Raw genomic sequence first — 19,585 nt, 5'->3', positions numbered from 1 at the left:
ACACCAATAATTCCACAACAGAAGGAGGTTGAGGCAGGAGGTTACCCAGGAGTTCAAGGCAAGCCTAGGCTACAGAAGGAGACCCTGTCTTGTTTTTGTTTTTGTTTTTTTAACAAGTCTTGTAGTAAATGTGTAGTCCATTTTACCTCTTTATTCAAACTTATTAGTACTACTTTAGTTCTTAGAAGAAATTTTACTTAATAGAGGAAATCCTTTGCTGAGCAAGCAGCCTGCAATTCCTTGGTATTTAAATCATACTAAAATACCATCTTCATATGTCCTTAGCATACATTAAGAGCCTCAAATGTAAGTGTGTCACGTGTACCTTTTTTCCCCCTCTCTTGCTGTGACATCACCTGGGGAAATCCAGAAGACTGGATAACCAAGAAATGACTAATCAGGAGTCTGCCGTCCATTTGAAAATGGTGGGTATGTGAGTACTTGCAGCTCCACTTGTGAACGGTGAATCTTCTCCAATTTTTCCTCCTTAACTATACAGTTGTGGGACTGGAGTTTTATACAGGACTTTCTTCATGATGCTTGGCACACAAATGATAAAATCTCAAGTACCTACTGAATTGATTCTCAAATATCTTTGAAATTATTATGCTTGAAATGTAATACATTTTGTAGTTCTTAACATAAAATGATGGCTAGGTTCTGGTGAGTTTGCTGTGGCTGTTGTTTTGTTTTTACTTTTTTTGAACATGAAGTCTCGTTGTGCTTGTATGTCAGGGGTGTGAGATCCTCCTGTCTCAGCCCTTCGAGGGTAATGTTGAGATTACATTACAATGCATTACATATGCCTATTCCCTTCCTGTCTTTTGCATGTGTGGTTTGGATTTTGTTCTTTGAGACTGGGTCTCTGTGACTCAGACTAGTTGAAGTCACTTTGTAGCTAGTGATGAGCTTGAACCCCTGGTTCTGCTTCTGGCTCCTGAGGCAGAGATTATAGGCATGCTCTACCTCAGCTGGATTCCCATTCTTTTCTGTATTCCTTGGCACTCTCCTGTGTAATCCATGCAGAATGAAGTATTCTAAGTGTAGTTTAAAGTGACAGACATTCAGGACTAGTGAAAAGGCTCAGTGGGTAAGGGCTTTTGCCACCAAGCATGACAGTGTAAGGAGAGAACTGACTCCTAAAAGTTGTCCTCTAACACACACACACACACACACACACACACACACACACACACACACACACACGACTATATGGAGAAATGGATGGATGGATAGATGGATGGAGTCAGGCAGGGAGGCCAAGCAGACTTAAAACAGAATTTAAGAAAAAGAAAGGTGGCAAAATGGCTGGGCATGTAGGTCAGTTGGAAGCTCTCAGTTCAGTCCCCAACACCACATAAAACCCAAACGTGGTCTACACTTGTAGTCCCATTGCCGGCCAGGTGGAAACAGGTAGATCAAGAATTCAAGGTCATCTTGGCTACATAATTAGTTTGAAGCCAACTGGGCTAGTGAGACTGTTATGTAAAAAACGATGGTGTAAATAAATGGTGTGAAACTACCAACTTTATGCATGACAAAAGGTGTGTGAGGTTCCTGAAAATGCCCGGGAAGCAGCTGTCTTCTGTATGCAGTGGTACTGAGGCCATGGAAGGGACATATGTCAGTACATTGGGGAAAACATACCATCAGCTTTCCACAGTCCCCATGACACAGCTCCTTGGAGCCAGTCGTGGTAGCATGTGCCTGTTTGTAATCCCAGTTTCCTGGAGGCTGACCCAAGAGGGTCGCCACAAATTCAACGCCAGCTTACGGGCTACACAGGGTGTGCCAGGCCAGCCAGGGCTAGACAGGAGATCCTTGTCTTTAAAAGAATAATCAAAAGAAAATAAATGAGTAAACGCTCTTTTATTCTTTAACTAGTACACAATACCACAAAATGTACACTTCCGTGAACCCTGTAACGTTTGATTCAATAGACATCGGTTAAACTGTGTGTTTCAGCCAGAGTGGGGTGTATCTATAGATGACTTTGTCTGCTTGTGTTTCTGCCTTTCTTTTGCTGGGATTGAACCCAGGGTTTTGTAGATGTTAGGTTAGGACTCTACCCATGAGCCGCAGCCTCTGTATTTCTCCCACCTGCATCGTCCACCCTTCTCTGTTCTCGAAAGGGTTTTTTTTTTTTTTTTTTTTTTTTCAGTTTTTTTTTTTTTTTTTTTTTTGTCGTAACCAGTCCATTCCTCCAGAGTCACTTGGCTGCTCCCTGATTGCCTTCTTGAAATGAATGGTTGTTTCTCCTCCGTCACCAGCAAGGATGATGCCCCCCAGCCATTGCTTCTCTTTGATGTGTAATGGTTAAGAAAAAAAAGTTCTAAAGCAATTTGAGTTTTCAATTCGCTTGTTACTGAAAATAAATAAGAGGCTAGCAATTATCATAATTGATGATTTTTAAAAAAGAAAAACGTTTTATAATATACCAAATGTAAAACGTAGGTGAAGACCTGATAGAATCAGGGTGGTTGATGGGCGCCACTAAGTGGTCTTAGTTAATATTTTTTTGTTTGGTTGGTTTTGAAACAAGAGTTTCTCTGTGTAGCCCTGACTGCCCTGGAACTTGGTCTGTAGACCAGGTTAGCCTTGAAGTCAGAGATCCAACTGCCTCTGCCTCCCAAGTGCTGTGGGATTAAAGATATGAAACACTGCTATTCTTGTTAGCTGAACCTTGAGAGCATGACTTGCTTGATTTATATTGAGTATAAAATAAAATGCTCCATTTTCTTGGTGAAAATATTGTGGCAACATAATCCTTTGTTTACTCTCCCTGTAATGAGTTACGGTGTTTTTAAAGATTTTTTAAAAATTAATTATGTGTATGTAGGAGAAGGAGTACTTGCATGTAAGTACAGGTACAGAGGCCAGAAGAGGGTTTAAATCCCCTGAAGGAGGCGTTACAAACAGTTGTGAGCCATCCAGCATGGCTGCTGGAACACAGGTCCTCTGCAAAAGGAGCAAGCATTCTTAACCACTGAGCCATTTCACCAGCTCCAATGGGTTTAGCTATTGAATCAAGTACATGCTCTTCTCAGCTGAGGTTTTTGTAAGGGAGCTGCAGAAGGGGTCCTCTAAAGCAGCAGTGGTCCTTCATACTCAGCAGGAAAGTATCGGTCCACATCACATCTAGTCTCTAGCAGGAGTGTGTTTCGAAAAGTAAACACACAGTATTTATTCTGTAAATGTCAGGGTGAATAAAGAAAGAAAGATACGTGCCAATTAACTCTTGTCTCATTAAAACTTAATCCACTGGGGCTTGAGGGTGTGGTCTTGGTGTGCTGGTACATGTGGAGGCCAGAGATCACCATTGGATACCATCCTCTATTGCTCCTCACTAAATCTGAAGCTATTGGACTTGCTAATGAACACACCCAGGGATCCCAGCTCATAAAGTGCAGCAAGTACGTTATGGACTTAGCCATCTCCCCCTCCTTAAGACGAATGAGGTCTTGTTAAGTTAAAAGTGCCAAGATCTGGTGCATTGCAGGTGATCCTATCAGTGTTTTAAGATATGGCTTTTAAAGTGTGTAACGGTTATAGATGGAGTAGAACTCATGCATTTGAGAATCCCTGGACTTGATTCCCAGTGTCTTTCCTTCCCCTACAAAAAAAGGGAGAGGGAGGAGTCCAATTAAATGTAGGTATTTCATGAACAGTATCTAAATGTAGTTCCCTTTCCCTGTCATGTGTGCCTCTGATGGTATCTTCCAGTCTTTGGGAAATGTTCTGGCCTTTGGGGAGGAGGGGCTTATTTTGCTTTTTGTTGTTGTTGTTGTTTTTCAAGACAGGGTTTCCTTGTGTAGCCCTGGCTGTCCTGGAACTCACTTTGTAGACCAGGCTGGCCTTGAGCTCACAGAGATCTGCCTGGCTCTGCTGGGATTAAAGGTGTGCGCCACCACCACCTGGCTCGTAATTTTATCTTAATTTTCTACATGGAAACTAGTTATGTGTTTTAATTTTTTTGTGTGTGTATATAATAATGGTAGTTTTATATGGTGACTTTTTTAAAAATAATGTCTCAGCATTTTTATACTTTTTAATACAAGCTTCTTGATAGCAAATGAATTGGGAAAAGTGAAGGAAAGTAGTTCATTTCTATTCACTTTTTAGATGCCAGAATTCCAGAAAAGCTCAGTTCGCATCAAGAACCCTACAAGAGTAGAAGAAATTATCTGTGGTCTCATTAAAGGAGGAGCTGCCAAACTCCAGGTGACTTACGCTTTTGAAACCATTGATAGCTGCTGGGGGTGGGGGTGGGGGGTCGGTGCTCTCCAGTGGAAGGTTCTGGGTCTGTCCGCCATACTCCAGGGCAGCCCCCACCCAGAAGTAGTTGGCAACATAAAACACACTCCATATTCAGGTTGGGTTGGATATTTCAGTTTCTTCGTTTTTATTTTTATTTTTGTTTGTTGAGAAAGAGCACAAAAGCATGGAGGTGGGAAAGTTCTAGGAAGAGCTAAGGAAGTGGAAGATTATGATCAAAATATATTGTGTAGAAATTTTAAGCCACATTGAAAAATTGAAGCAGACTCATCTGTCTGGGTTAGCGATGGAGTGTGGCAGGGCCTGGATAAAGCCATGGGTCCGGTCCCTAGCAACTGCAGGGGGGAAGCAAACTTATTAATCTCCTGTTTTGACAAAACCTTAGTAATGGGATTTTTGTTGTTGTTGCTGTTTTTGCCTATACTTTGGGAGTGTAAAATCTAAAAACTGTTATCTAGAGTTGGTCTAAATACATGGAATAATCTATTTGAAAACAAAAAAGAATGCCTTGAGACAGAGACAGCACATGAGCCATGATCAAACGTGGTGGAGATTAAACCCAAGACCTGTGGAGCTAAGCACTAATTCTCCCATTGAGTTCGGCCAGACCTCTCACTTGGGCCTTTTTTTAGTATTAAGTTCTAAGGTAACTAATACTAATCACAGATGTTAAGCCATTTCAGGAATCATGTGAAAGAGTATAGTTTCAAGTTATTCTATATTTTAATTAACTGAGTCATTGTCAAATTAAAATGAAACTTTATGAGGGCACAGTTGAGTTTTACACATTTCTCTCTCACTGTTGGTCTGGGATTTTTATGATTTGATGTTGTTTGTTGCATTTTTGTTTGTTTCCAACTCCCAAGATCATGAGCATGTATCATCCCAGAAAGGAGAGAATTACAGACTAAATGTGAAGGGGGGGCTGGAGAGATAGCTCAGTGGTTAAGAGCACTGACTGCTCTTCCAAAGGACCTGGGTTTAATTCCTAGCACCATATGGCAGCTCACAACTGTCAGTAACTCCAGTTGCAGGGGATTGGACACCATCATAAAGACATACATGCAGGCAAAACACTGGTTTACAAAAATAAACAAATAAATAAATGAAGAAGTTATTTAGTCCAACTTCATTATAAGAAATCCTTTGCTATTTGAACTGCCCAACAGCTAATTTATTATCTCTTTGAGTGAAATCAGGGCCGCAGAAACAAAGGAGACCCCACCTCAGCAAGGGGGAAGTCGAGAACCGACTCTTGGAAGATGTCCTCTATACACACACACACACACACCCTAGAGCATAGTGTGCACACACACTCACACACACCTCAGATCATGGTGTGCACACACACTACACATACACACACCCCAGAGCATGATGTGTGCGCGCACGAGCTCTCTCTCGCTCTCGCTCTCGCTCGCTCTCTCTCTCTCTCTCTCTCTCTCTCTCTCTCTCTCTCTCTCTCTCTCTCTCACACACACACACACACACACACACACACAATTTTTAATTGAAAAATATAATCATTTAACTCAGTGTGTTGCAGGGTTAGATGAGGAACTTCCCAGGGACCTCAGTGGAAAGGCTCCAGGATGTGTATTTGCTTAGCACAGTGAGCTTAGGATTGTGGTGAACTTACTTATATTTTGCCTTCTTTTTCTCACAGATAATAACAGACTTTGATATGACACTAAGTAGGTTTTCCTACAATGGAAAAAGATGTCCAACATGTCATAGTAAGTGTGATACTCTTAAGTAAATGAATGTAATGGTAAATACTTATCAATGAGATGACTGGGGGTTTTTATTTTTCCTTTTCTCTTTTTGATGTTAAAAGTGAAGAAACTTGCTTTTTCTTGTTAGGTTTTGGGGAATGGTTCTCATTCATCTTAGGTGAATGGCTATTTTTATATATGCTTTTGGAAGTAAAGGGAATGGATGAAGACTTCAAAATATTTCTCACTATATAGTCTATTTATTACCCAAGAAATAACTGAAAAGGTTTTAAATTTTGGGATAACCTAAAAAGTGACATTTATCAAATGTTGTTTGTTAGGTTTCTATTGATATTGTAAACACTGTGACCAAAAGCAACTTGGTGGGGGGAGGGTATTTTGCTTGCAGTTGCAGTCCAGTGTGGAGGGATGCTAAGACAGGCTCAGGCAGGAACCAGAGGCAGGAACTCAGGCAGAGACTCTGGAGGAGTGTTGTTTACCAGTTTGCTCTCCTGATGCTTGCTCCAAAAAAGCCTACACAGCCAGGGGTGGAACCACCCATGGTGAGCTGGCCCTTTCCACATCAACCAGCAATCAAGAAATGCCACAGGCTTGCCCACAGGCCAGTCTGATGGAGGCATTTTCTCAACTGTGGTTCCTTCTTCCCAGGTGACCCCAGCTTGTGTTTGGAGTTGACAGAAAACCAGCAGGCGCACTCTGTGTTAAGGATGTAGCTCGGTAGTAGGGCTCTGGCCAGGCATGTACAAAGCTTTGACATTGATTTGTGACAACACAGAATGAAATGATTTATAATGACAACAGCTTAGAAGGCAACTGAAAATAATTTAACGCTGGAAAAATTGTACAACCATTGTGAGTGGTATTTATGGAGCTTTAATTATATGAAAAATACAGAGTATAACATTAAATGAAAAGAACTCAAAACGGTAGATTTGACTTGATCTTATCTTACCTAATTTATTAATAATAAATAAAACTTTGAGAGGAAATATTTTACATGAAGTATCATCCTTTCAAAAATGGTATCTTTCGTGGCTGGGGATGTAGCTCAAGAGTGGTGGCCTTACATGCATGAGGCCCTAGAGGTTCAGTCTCTTTAAGACGGCATAAACTGGGCATGGCTGGTTTGTGCCTATAATCCCAGCAGTGGGGCAGTGGATGCAGAAGGATCCTGAATTCAAAACCAGCCTGGGCTCCATGAGACCTTCTGTCCTAGTTGGGTTCCCACTGTTTCAGTAAAACAGAGACCAGAACCGACTTGGGGAAAGCACGGGTATATTTGGCTTTCAGATTACAGCCCATCGCCGAGGGAAATCACGCCAGGAACTGAAGCAGAAACCAGGGAGGCACACTGGCTTGCTCAGCTCGCTTTCTTACACCACCCAAGACCACCTTGTCTGGTAGAATCCCCCACAGTGGACTGGGCCTTTTCACATCACTTATTAATCAAGCAAAAGGTCCCGCAGACATGGCCACGGCCAGTCCGTTGGAGGCCATTCCTCAATTGATGTTCCCTCTTCCCAGGTGACTCTGGTTTGTGTCGTGTTTAAATCTAACCAGGACACCCTGTCTCAAAATAGAGAGAAAAGGAAAATGATATACGCCAAGATGTATTTGCTGCTTCTGTGTATTAAAAAGGAAGATGAAAGTGGAAACATAATAGATTGTTTGAAGGTCTTGAACTGTCTAGCTCAGTACTGTATGTGAAGAATTACTAAATCTCACATTTTGAAACCATTACCTCCTGTAGCAATGCCATTTGAATTACAGCATTGAGGCCAACAATTGCAGTAACCACAGTAATCGACTTGGGTTTTAAAAATAAAAGAAGCAAGGGATCTTTATTAGTGGTAGTATCAACCAGAATATTTTCTTTAATGCCTGTGCTGTTCTCTCTCTCCCCCTCTCCCCCCTCCCCCCCTCTCCTCCCTCTCCCACCCTCCAGATATCATTGACAACTGTAAACTTGTTACAGACGAATGTCGTAGAAAGGTAAGTATCAAGTCATTTCAAATGCATAGTTAATCCTTCATTGTCTCAGCTGATTAGTTTTACTCAGACAGGAATGAATGTAAAAAGCTAGGCATGATGGCATGTAGAATAATTCTTAGAGAGTCTTATTAATAAAAACAAACCTGGAGTCAGATATTGGGGTGAAGCTGGAAGATCAGAGAAACAGAGCAAGCCACAGCTTCCTCGACTTACCAGCTCCTCAGCTGATCCTGTTTCCTCAGACTGGAAGCCTCATAGATCTCAGCTGAACTGCTGCTCAGAAGCCTAAAAGCTTAACCAGGCTAGTTCCTGGTTTTCATGCCTTATATACCTTTCTGCTTTCTGCCATCACTTAAAGGCATGAGTCACCATGCCTGGCGTTTCCAGTGTGGCTTTGAACTCACAGAGATCCATGCGGATAGGTGTGAGCGCCACCATTTTCTGTCCTCTATGTCTATCTAGTGGCTGTTCTGTCCTCTGACCCCAGATAAGTTTATTAGGATGCACAAGATATTGGGGGACACAATATATTACCACAATGACATACACATATAATCCCAGACTAGAGTACTGAGGTGAGATGATTTCAAGTTGAGGGCCAGCCTTAGCTACACAGTGAGACCTTATCCTCCACCCACCCTCAGCCCCCGAAAGAACTGAAATGAATGCTAAGTGCTTGTAGTCATATCTGGCACATAGTAAGCAGTCAATAAATATCAGGTTTATTGTATGAATTCTATCCTGGCTTTTGTTTTTTTTTTCTTCAAGACAGGATGTCTCATTTAACTTTGAACTCACTGGCTAGCTGAGGAAAACGTGGAGCTCCTGTTCCTTGACCTCCCAAGTGCTAGGATTGATTACAGGGTGTGCAACCATCACCAGCACAACCAGTGTTAGAAGTTGTTATTAGAACACTCTGGGTCCTTACATTAACTGGGAAGGCAAAGGTGCTTTAGTCTCGTGCTAATTTCCCTTCTTAAACTGATCAGGGTGTTCTGGGGTGCCTGCCTCCATCTTAACAGGGCAACTCAGGGTGCCTATCGAAGTTAATTACTTTGATTTCAGGACTAAACTTGTTGTCAGGTCTGGTGGTTCAGGCCTGTAATCCTGCTACTTAGGCTGAGGCAGAAGGATTTGAAGGTTCAAAGCCACCTGGGTAACTTAGCACAGAACCTGGCCCAAAATAGAAAGTAAAACTAGGGCTGGTCCATGGCTCAGTGGCAGGTTGGTGAGATCACCTGCCGAGCATGTTCGATGCCTTACGTTCAGTCCACAGCACCAGCAGAGCCAAGCCTGAAAATAAACCTCCCATTTTTTCTAATGACATTCTGAATTGCTGACTTGGAAGTAAAGTGGTTTCTGCGGCTGTATCTAATTATATGTAACCGAAGAGCAAACCATCTCCAGTTTTAATCTTTACTGAAAAGTAGCTTAAAGGCCCCCATTGTCTTTTATTGTTTACATTGTTTTCTGTAATAGTCAGGTAAGTGACAGAACTCTGTAATCCTCACAACTAAGTTACTGTTTCCTCCTAGTTACTGCAGCTGAAGGAGCGGTATTACGCTATTGAAGTTGATCCTGACCTCACTGTGGAAGAGAAGTTCCCTTATATGGTAGAGTGGTGAGTGCCTCTGGGGTGGTGGGTCACTGCAGTGCTGGGAATGCAGCGGCCCAGTTAAGAGTCGTGGCCCGTTCTCCTCTTTAATGTGTGCAGCTAGACACACAGACAGTGAATACAGAAAACCTAGAGTCGCCACGGTGAATTAACAGCTCGTGATTGGTCTCAAGACGGCATGCAGTGAGAGTCAATAAAAGGCCTGGCACGTAAGTCTTAAAGCCAGGTCTTTACTTTAAAGCTTCTTAGACAAGACATGACCTAAGCACAAAGAAAGAGGAGTAGAGTTCACGCCACGCCACGCCTGCCCCAACCTGGAGCCCTGGCCCCTGGTGTTGACTGTGTTCATCACGCTGCAGCATCCGAGTAGACCTCAGAGAGAGCTTTGTGTGGAGCTCCCGGACAAGATAGACCTCGGCAAATGTAGAGGTGCAGAGGAGTCCACCCGTTCCTCAGAGAAGCATTCCCAGAAGTGGAAAGTGCTTTGATTTGAGCGGCAACACTGCTTTGACATTTTAAAGAGGCCAGGAATATTCCCGGTAGCTGACGGGGAGCATGGACAGTTCACCTGTATGTGGTAGTGAATGCTGGGGAGAGACTTTCTCTGCCTACCTGCAGGATCAAAACCGGAGCTGGTTTGGAAAAGTTAGAGATTGATTTCTAGGTGGAGAAAGAACTGTTTGCAGTTAGGTTTATCTGGGGGAGGGAATAAGCTCCAGTTCCTGAGACAACGTAGTGTGTGCACCTGTAATCCCAGAACTTAAAGCTGAGGCAGAGGGATTGTTTCCAGGTTGCACAGGGAGTATCGGCCCACGAGGGCTTTCCAGCATTAAGCTGTCTCACAAGAGGAAAGAGGGGGAGAGCTGGAGAAAGGCAGGAATCACTTTAATATTCTGGGCATGCTCGGTTACTAGGTGAAGGGAGTTCCATTGTAAGGAGCTGAGTTCTAACGGCACATCATCCTGTGCTGCTGTGGCCATCTGTGTAAGAATGAAGCAGGCCAGCCTATGCAGAACACTTTCCTACCAAGGAATTCTCTCTTACACTAGGCCGCGTTCCCGTACTTAGAGATTTCAGGGAAATGTAAACTGCAAGCAGATGAAAGGAGCTTGCCAGCCCAGGTTGGATTGACTCTCGGAGGAAAGCTTGCAGCCGTCTCCTGGTTTGCCTCACTGACGTAGTTACAGGGGGGCTGGGTTTGTGAGATCTGACATCCAGGGAAACACCATCACCCATTTTAAGCTCCTTAGTCTCAGAGTTAAGTCCACACAGTGAGGACCAGCAGCCGTGATCTCACACTCAGGAACGCTTTGCAGTGAAGATAATCGTTCCAATATTTTAACTGTCTCTCTCCCCTCCTTTGGTCCTAACTCCAGGTATACTAAATCACATGGTTTGCTTGTTGAACAAGGCATACCAAAAGCCAAACTTAAAGAGATTGTGGCGGACTCTGATGTCATGCTCAAGTAAGTCTCCTGGGTTTTGTTTTTATTGTCTCCAGAATTAACTACTATTGTATATATTCAATTATGTGTTTTTAATTAAGATAAGCAACCGCATTATTCCATAAAATAATTAAAACACATCAGTGTAAGAAAATGAATAGTGGTGAGATAAGAAAAACTGTAGGTTAGGGCTGTTAGGCTTGGGGTGCAGCTCAGTTAGCAGAGTGCTTGTCTTGCCTGCCCACAGCTCTTTGTGTGGTCCAAGCACTGAGTAAAACTGGCATGGTAAGGGGCTGGAGAGATGGCTCAGCTGATTAGAGCACTGGCTGCTCTTCCAGAGGACCAGGGTTCAATTCCCAGCACCCACATGGCAGCTCACAGCCATCTATAACCCCAGTTCCAGGGGACCCAACACCCTTTTCTGGCCTCCATGGACACCAGGAATGCACTTGATATACAGAGATACATGCAGGCAAAACACCTATCCACATAAAATAAAATTTTTTGAAATCATTTTTTTAAAACCTGGGCATGGCGGCTCATGCCTATAGTCCCAGCACTTAGGAATCAGAGGCAGGAAGATCCTGAATGAAATAGCAAGTCTGAGGCCAGCTTGGGATACATGAAACCCTATCTTAAAAAAAAGTTTTAAGTAATGATTTGTATTTCCATATTCCCTTTCTCCAAAATTAAAAAAAAAAAAATTAAGAATAATGTAGAGACTGATGTAACTATTGTTTTCAAGTTCTTTAGGAAATCAGTTTTGAAAGATCTGAAATTTAAAGGAAATATTTATAAGCTAGAAAGGTTTCAACTAAGAATTGTTTCTAAGGTTACATGAATCTACCTTCGGAGTTCTCGTGCTTTGAAAACTTTACAGGGAAGGAAACTTTTTTAGTTTATAGGTAAAATACTTGTGAGGCTTGGCATGGTGTCAAAACCTGCGATTATAATATTTAAGAGGCAGAGGTGGGGGAATCACAACCAGCTGAAGGCCAACTTGGTCTGCTTAGCAAGGACTGCACACCACACACAGTATTTGTAATGTGTAGGTTATAACTGTGAAAATCATCACACTTACTTCAGTATTTTAACCAACCTTAAGTTTTTTCTACTTGTCTGGCAAATAGGGTGATGTTGTTTTCCTTCCCTCTGTGCTGGGATTGAACCTGGGGCCTCCACATTGGGAAATCACTCTCTCACTAAACTACCCCCAATCCCTTTTCTCCTGGAATGATAGTGATTATGTTTCAAGAAGAAAAGGTTGAAATGTAAGGACAATTGAGTGGTTCACTCATAAGTACCAAGATTTTAATTGAACCTGGAGCTGGTAGAGAGTGAAAAGGAAAGAGGAGAGTTTAAGGTTTTACAAACAAGAATGAGATTATTTCATTTTAGGGAAAATGGATAGAATTGAAGATAACCATGTTAAGAGAAATAAGCCAGGCTCAGACAGACAAATACCACACCTTTTCTCTCATATTCAGGGTGTGGCCTTAAGTATAAATATGTATTTACATTTAAACCTACATTTGATATGAACATAGAGGAATGGGGAAGAAGAGGTATAAATGGAGGGAAGAGGAAGAACAGGACAGTAGTAAGAGAGGAGGGATATAACACTGTAGCCTTGCTTCCATCTGAATTTAACTGTATGTGTGACATGAGTGGATGAACTATTTGGTGAAGGGAAGCGGGTCGTCCAGAGAAGGAAGGATGGTGGGGCTCGACAGTCTGGAAAGGAGCCCTGACGGGTGGAAGAGCACAGCTAGGCTTGCTGCTCTGCTCTTGCGGAGGGAGGAAGAGCAGCAGGGCCTCGGGCAGGCGGCCTTCCAGCTCGCCTAGAGACCTTTGCAGGTTTGACCCTTGCCTTTAAATGGTGTAAATTGTAGGCTTTTATCCATGCTTGCTGTGAGTCTAAAACCATCTAACTTGCACTGTTAGAACTAATAGCAGGGTAAAGAGTCAGCTCTTGACTTGGTCATTGTTTTCGAATGAGAATATGATTTGTAGAAATAGGTAGAAATATTTTGCTTTATATCTTCTGTGTGTGTGAAAGAGAGAGAGAGAGAGAGATCTTGCTCATTAACACTCTGCCTCCTCTCGCAGGGAAGGATATGAGAATTTCTTTGGTAAACTTCAACAGCACAGCATCCCTGTGTTCATATTTTCGGCTGGTATCGGTGACGTGCTTGAAGAAGTTATACGTCAAGCTGGAGTTTATCATTCAAATGTCAAAGTAGTATCCAACTTCATGGATTTTGATGAAAATGTAAGAATATGAACTCATTCCTTAAGACTACTCTCCAATCTGAAGTATTTTAGCCATGTAAATTCACATGTTCTTTAATAATATCAGGTAGATGGTCGTTAAATTAGATGATGCTGACAGGCTATTAATGGGATTCATTCATTTGCTCCCTCAGTATTGTATGTGTGTTTTATGCCCTCCTTAAAGTCTTATTAATAAGTTAATATTAAAATTCACAAAACTTGCGTGACAGTAGTTTAACTGTGCACCCCTGAAGACTACATCTTAAGTGGGGAAAAGTGAATCATACTGGCATTTTCTGAATGAGTTTACTGTAAAATGTTGTGGGCATGTTGGAGAATGATGCAACCCCAGCATTCAGAAGGCTGAGGGTAGGGTCATGAGCTTAAAGCCTGGGCCACATAGCCTCAAGCAAAATAAAATAAAAACCCAAAACAGTAAAAATAAACATAAAATAGAATCCTTCGGATAGGAACAAAATGCAAAGTAAAAATTGAATCCGTGATTAGCTGAGTTGCCATTTAAAGTAGAGAATGTGCTGTGTTTTGGAGCCCGCCCTACCTGTCATGTGATGGACTTCTGTGTTTTGAAATCAAGTCAAAGACCAATTTAAAGATGAGATAAATAGTGGCGTCTATTTAGAATCATAAAATGTAAAAGTTCTAACAAGTAGAATATGTAAAACCCATTATTTCAAGCCAGAGAGATGGCTCAGTACTCAAAAGGTGCTTCTTCCCACCAAGCCTGACAACGGATTTCAGTCCCCAGCTGCACAGGGTAGGAGGGGCCAGCTCCTCCAAGTCGTCCCTTACCCTCCAAATACTCACTGCCACGTGTGCCTCCACACATACACACGCCTTCAATAAGTATGATGAAGTTTTTCTTCAGCTGTTTTTTAAACTATTTTCATAGGGAGTGCTGAAAGGATTCAAAGGAGAACTAATTCATGTATTCAACAAACACGACGGTGCCTTGAAGAATACAGACTATTTCAGCCAGCTGAAAGACAACAGCAACATCATTCTGCTGGGGGACTCCCAGGGGGACTTGAGGATGGCAGACGGCGTGGCCAACGTTGAACACATTCTGAAAATTGGATATCTGAATGACAGAGTGAGTGTGCAGTGCTGTAGCTGAATTTTCTTTTTAAAAACTTAGGATGAAACATTGCCAAAGGCATGTGAGGAAGTCATTTTACTGCCCTCCTTTGGCAGTGAATAGAGGAGACACGCAGCACAGCCTTGTGTGATACGTGCAGGTCATATTCTCAGAGTGGCAGTGGGCAGCACTCCCTAGACATGAGTATCAAAAACGTCTCCGTGCATTGCCAAATGTGCTACTACAAAGTTCCCAAAGTCGGAACCGCTGGAGTGGAAAGAAACTATTTAGGGAGAAAAGTACCTGTTGAAAACTTCCTGCCCGGAGTCAGGTCTGAGAGTAAGCTAGCCACGGTGATGCAGGCCTGTCGTCCCAGAGATCACGGGGCCGAGGCAGGATGACTCAAAGCTGAAGGCCAGGGTGAGCCAATACAGCAAGACCCTGACTCAGAAAATTCAAATCTTCATCGGAAACAAAATGATTTCCTTTATGCAGAATTTTAGAATGTTTGTATTTCAAAACTTTCTTGAAAATAGATTTGTATTCTACAGATCTAACATTATGGGGTTAAAACTGAAATTATTTGCCTTTCTCTGTATGTTAATTTTATTTTTGTTCTTCTGTTGATTAGGTAGATGAGCTTTTAGAAAAATACATGGACTCTTACGATATTGTTTTAGTTAAAGAAGAATCACTGGAGGTCGTCAACTCGATTTTACAAAAGACATTATAAACAAACCGTTTGTGAGAGGACGTCTCCCACGGGTGCAGCTGAAACCAGCACTGGCCAGCTTGAGGAAAGACTCTTATTTATAACACATCCTTGCTCTTGGCAGTCTCCCTTCCCTCCCGATGGGAGCCTTCTCCTCCGCAGACGGGTTGAACCTATAAACTGCTGCCCCTTCTTCCGCCTCCATCATGATACTCACCAGATTTTTTTTAAAGCAATTAAAAATGATCTTAAGGCAAAAATTAGAAAGTTAACTTCCTTTTCCAAAGTGGATTTTGTAGTTTGGTGTTCTGCAGTTTCTGGGCATCTTTACCAGGTGAGTGTGGAGGCTCAGAGGCCACTGTCTTGGTTGATGGTGTCTCTGATTTTAACCACTGCCAGCTTTGTACTTTGGGTGGAGTGTGATGAGACCATCTCCTGAAATTGTGTTTTCTTTGGTTCTTTTGTCTGGAAGAATACTTGCCAGGGAAGTCCGGCACTTAGTATGTGAAAAACTTGGTGTCTGTATCACTGACATTGCAGATATTCTGTGTGAAACCCTGAAAATAAACCTGAAATGGAAAGCTTTTTTAAATTCTGGTGTTGACCATATTCATCCCTTCATGGTGGCTTATGCCTGTAACCCTAGCACATGGGAAATAGAGGTTGGTCGCAAGTCAGACCAGCCTCGGCTCCATGAGACAGAGGAACAAAAACAAAAACACCTATTCGCAAATATTTGTATCTGTTGGGCACTGTCGTGTTTTTTTCTTCTCAGTTCCTTTCTTCATTCCTAATCTCTGTCATAGTAGATGTTTACATTACTCCTACTTTCAAAATACATAAGTAAGCCTATGCATAAAAAAAATTACCGGAAATTTTTTAATTCATCCTTCAAAAATACTGAGGACCATGAAAATTCTTTTCTTTTTTTTGAACACAAGAAAAGGGTTCATTGTCAGAGTTTCAGAGACCAAGTATAGCTGAATATATTAGTTACTTTTCTATCGCCCTGTTAAAACACCGCAGCCAAGTCCACTTAGAGAAGAGATGGCGGGTTTGGCTTTTACAGTTCCGGGAGAGAGGCCTCAGATGGTGAGGCAGGGGCGGGTGGCAGGCGGGACAGCAGGCCCAAGCAGAGGGAACAGACTAGCAAGAGCCTCCCCAAGTGCCACTTCCTCCAAGACCACACCTCCTAAGCCTCCCCAAACAGCAGCACCATCTGGGGACCAAGTATTCAAATGCCCAGGACATCTCATCAGACATCACACGGGTCCCTTGGGGCCTAGGTAATGCAAAGTGAGGGCCTTCTCCAGGCTCCATCCCAGAGGGTTTAGTTCCCACCGTTATACACTGGATCCTGACTATACCATTTGAACTTCAGCTCCTGAGGGCAACCAAGTGATTTACTTACAGTCACCAGGTATGATCTGATTGGTCTGGCCATTCATTGTGAAGAGCAGTCTCTAGCCCAATGAGATGGAGCAAAAAGGCAAGATTAAATGATAGAAAACCTCTTATCCTTATCCTCCATTGGTGTTTTTAATTTTTTAATAAACAACATATGAAAGAGCAAAAGTATTTAATATGAAGTACTTCCAAATAAACTCAAGAGTAAATGGTAAGCCTGATGTGGTGGCAAACATGGGCAGTCCCAGCAGCTTGGAAGGCTGCGCCCACACGAGCGCTTGAACCTACCAAGTTCAAGACCAGCCTGGGCAACATAGCAAGATCCCGTATCAAATAAAAAATTTCTAAATGTAAACCTATGGGCTCCAAGTATTATTCAGTTTTAACATTTTTAATATTTACAAGGCCCTTACTTCATTCCCCACAACCACATTTTTTAAAAGTAAAATTGTAGCTAATATAAGCCTATCAGGACTTCTCGGAAGGCATTCCACATATAATCAATAATCTAATGATAACACTTGGCTCCTGTATCATGGTCAAGGCCTCTCAGCAGATGCTGCACAGCTAGGTTCTAGAAACCTGACTGGGGTGAAGAAAGAACAGTGAGAGGACAGACACACATACAGGAAAGCTGGGGTCAAGTGGACTGTGCTCAGTCTGCTGGAGCCGCACCTACTACTGAGCCCCAACTCTGCTGTTTCTGCACAGGGAAGAGGGACTGGCGAGTCTCAGTAGGAGGTGTCTGCAGGGGAGCAGTCTCCCTCCGGCTGTAAACATCCAGGAGGAGGAAGATGCAGTTGATACTATCAACTGTCAGTTTGCACTCCAACCAGGGAAGACTTCACCAGTTCCCACGGGTCCGGGGCATGGGGGTCCTTGTCAATAACAGATATTCACTCAGGACTTCATCCACTCCTTCCACTTCATTTAGAGTTTTCCTCCACTCCCCACAGCTTCTCCTACTGGCTGTTTACAAAGGGCTTTATCATAAGTCCCCATAAATAACATACATTGCCTGTAAAGAATACTGAAGTTAATGAGGCAGACATGGGAATGGATACATACAATGTGTGCTCAGACCCTGAGAGGAGGAACATAATAAGTTTGAGGTCAGCTTAGGCTACACAATAACTTTGTGTCGAAAAACGAAGATAAGATCTACATTCTTTTTTCTTAAGTGCTATGGATCAAACCCAGGGCTTCTGCATGGGATAGGAAAGTACTCTATCACTGGAACATTCTGATCCCAAGATCTGCATTCTAAGCAGGGTGCAGCCCCCGCTTCGTCAGGTTCTGTCAGCCGTAACGTGGCCATCCTGAGACCTGGTATTCTCCAAGGCCCTGCTACTACAGGCTTGTAACCCATCACCTCTCACTGCTACCTGATTACTCCTGAAGCTCAGGGTATTTGCAATCAAGTTTGGTTTTCAGAGTTCAGTTTCTTCATGTAGCCATCAAGAACCGAGTTATGGGAGCTGAGGAGATAACTCAGCAGGAAGACACGTCACCTGGTCTGACAACCTGAGTTCACTCCTGAAACCCACAGGCTAGGAGTTGAGAAGCAACTTCCACAGGTTGTTTTCTGTCCTCCACATACAGGCTATGTGCCCAGACATACCCCATCCCCTCTCTCGCACACACATGATGTGTACGTGTACATGTCATGTAGATCACAATAATGTGAATCAGCGCTTCTTTGAGGGGGTGATAGTGAAGCTGGAGCCTATGGGGAGGCAGACGCCAGCTGTAAGAGTTAAGGAGGAAGCAGCAACAGCTCTCCAAGGAAGGAGATGGGTGTGCGGAGATATTACAGGAGAAAGTTTAGTGGTCAGAGGACTGAGAACACACAATGGTGTCATGTTCAAAAGAAAGAACGGCATCAACTGTAGGTAAAACTGCAGGGCTTTTTAAATCAGAAGCTGGGGCTGGGTACAGTGGTACATGCCTATAACCTCAGAACTTAGGATGAAGCAGGAGAATCATGAGTTCAAAGCCACACAGCTACACAGCAAGACCCTGTCTCAAAAAGAATAGAAAGAGAGAGAGAGAGGAAGGGAGGGAGAGAGAGAGAAAGAAAGAAGAAAAAGAAAGAAAGAAAAGCAAATGGGCTTTTTTTTTTTTTTTCCTGCAAAGGTGAGGTGCAGATCTCTGCCAAGCGCCCCATCAAAATGCTGGCACATGGATTGGTAGGTGCAGGTTAACCTGAGAAAACCTTTTGGGTACAGGATCTAAAACAAATTATGGTAAGCTGTGCAGATAGAGCCATGGAGATAAAAGGTGAATGGCTCACAGTAATTAAATGTGCTGGATGATCCATCTGTTCCAAGTTGTCCTAAGACCCAAGAAGATTCCATTCCTAGTCGTCTTCTTGAAGACCCTCCTCCATCTAGGTTGCCCAAGCCCTCAGCGGCTTGATAGGGACCACATGCCCCCTCCCCCCAGCCTCTCTCACTTCCTTTGGGTCCACTCCCCAGCCCATTCTCCACCAGCAAGTCCAGCCACCAACTGTGGTCTTGAGACCCAGTCTCCTCCCTCCCTGGGAGCCACGCCCACCATATGACCCTCCAGTTGTCCTCTCCAGGCTTGAGACCCATGACCAGTCCACACTACCTGGGAAAACTTGTTTCAACCTCCTTGACCTAGCCACTGTGGACACTTGACTAGATGACCAACAGAAGACCCGGGACCTGGACTAGAGACTGTATCCCTAAATCCCACCAGGAAATCACAAGCCTCACCATACTAGGAAACACTGCATACACCTCTGTTGAAAGAAGGTGACCTGAACAAAAAAAAGAAAGGAAAAACTCAACCACCAAACTTAGCTTCAAATGCACAGATCTCAACAAAGTACAAAAAACAACCCACACATGCAGAAAGTACACATATCTCCAAAAATACAAGTTCCATAATGATGACCCCTAATGAAAATGACCTGGAACTCCCAGACAGAATTCAAAAGAATGGTTACAGCTATGTTCGGGCAACTCAAAGAAGACAAAGAAATAATAAAACAGAAAGTCAATCTTA

The 19,585-nt window shown here is 43.0% G+C and overlaps 1 protein-coding gene across 4 annotated transcripts in view; it reads left to right on the top strand.

Annotated features, from left to right (window-relative positions):
• Positions 1–15,737, top strand: part of Nt5c3a (5'-nucleotidase, cytosolic IIIA) — a 40,002-nt gene extending 24,265 nt beyond the window's left edge. For 2 of the 4 annotated variants that reach the window (XM_028861518.2, XM_028861519.2), the window contains exons 2-10: positions 371–425; positions 4,123–4,221; positions 5,942–6,011; positions 7,957–8,003; positions 9,539–9,624; positions 10,995–11,084; positions 13,173–13,335; positions 14,248–14,448; positions 15,065–15,737. In XM_028861518.2, the coding sequence (XP_028717351.1) occupies positions 390–425; positions 4,123–4,221; positions 5,942–6,011; positions 7,957–8,003; positions 9,539–9,624; positions 10,995–11,084; positions 13,173–13,335; positions 14,248–14,448; positions 15,065–15,166 (894 nt within the window). In that variant the 5' untranslated portion in view covers positions 371–389 and the 3' untranslated portion in view covers positions 15,167–15,737. The remainder of the gene's footprint in view (positions 1–370; positions 426–4,122; positions 4,222–5,941; positions 6,012–7,956; positions 8,004–9,538; positions 9,625–10,994; positions 11,085–13,172; positions 13,336–14,247; positions 14,449–15,064) is intronic. The other 2 variants (XM_028861517.2, XM_028861521.2) reach the window with 1 other exon arrangement.
• The last annotated feature ends 3,848 nt before the right edge of the window (positions 15,738–19,585 follow it).

The sequence above is a fragment of the Peromyscus leucopus genome, chromosome 3 (genome assembly GCF_004664715.2).
Source record: "Peromyscus leucopus breed LL Stock chromosome 3, UCI_PerLeu_2.1, whole genome shotgun sequence".
Taxonomy (NCBI): Eukaryota; Metazoa; Chordata; class Mammalia; order Rodentia; family Cricetidae; genus Peromyscus; species Peromyscus leucopus.
This window is presented reverse-complemented; position numbering and strand designations above follow the sequence as displayed.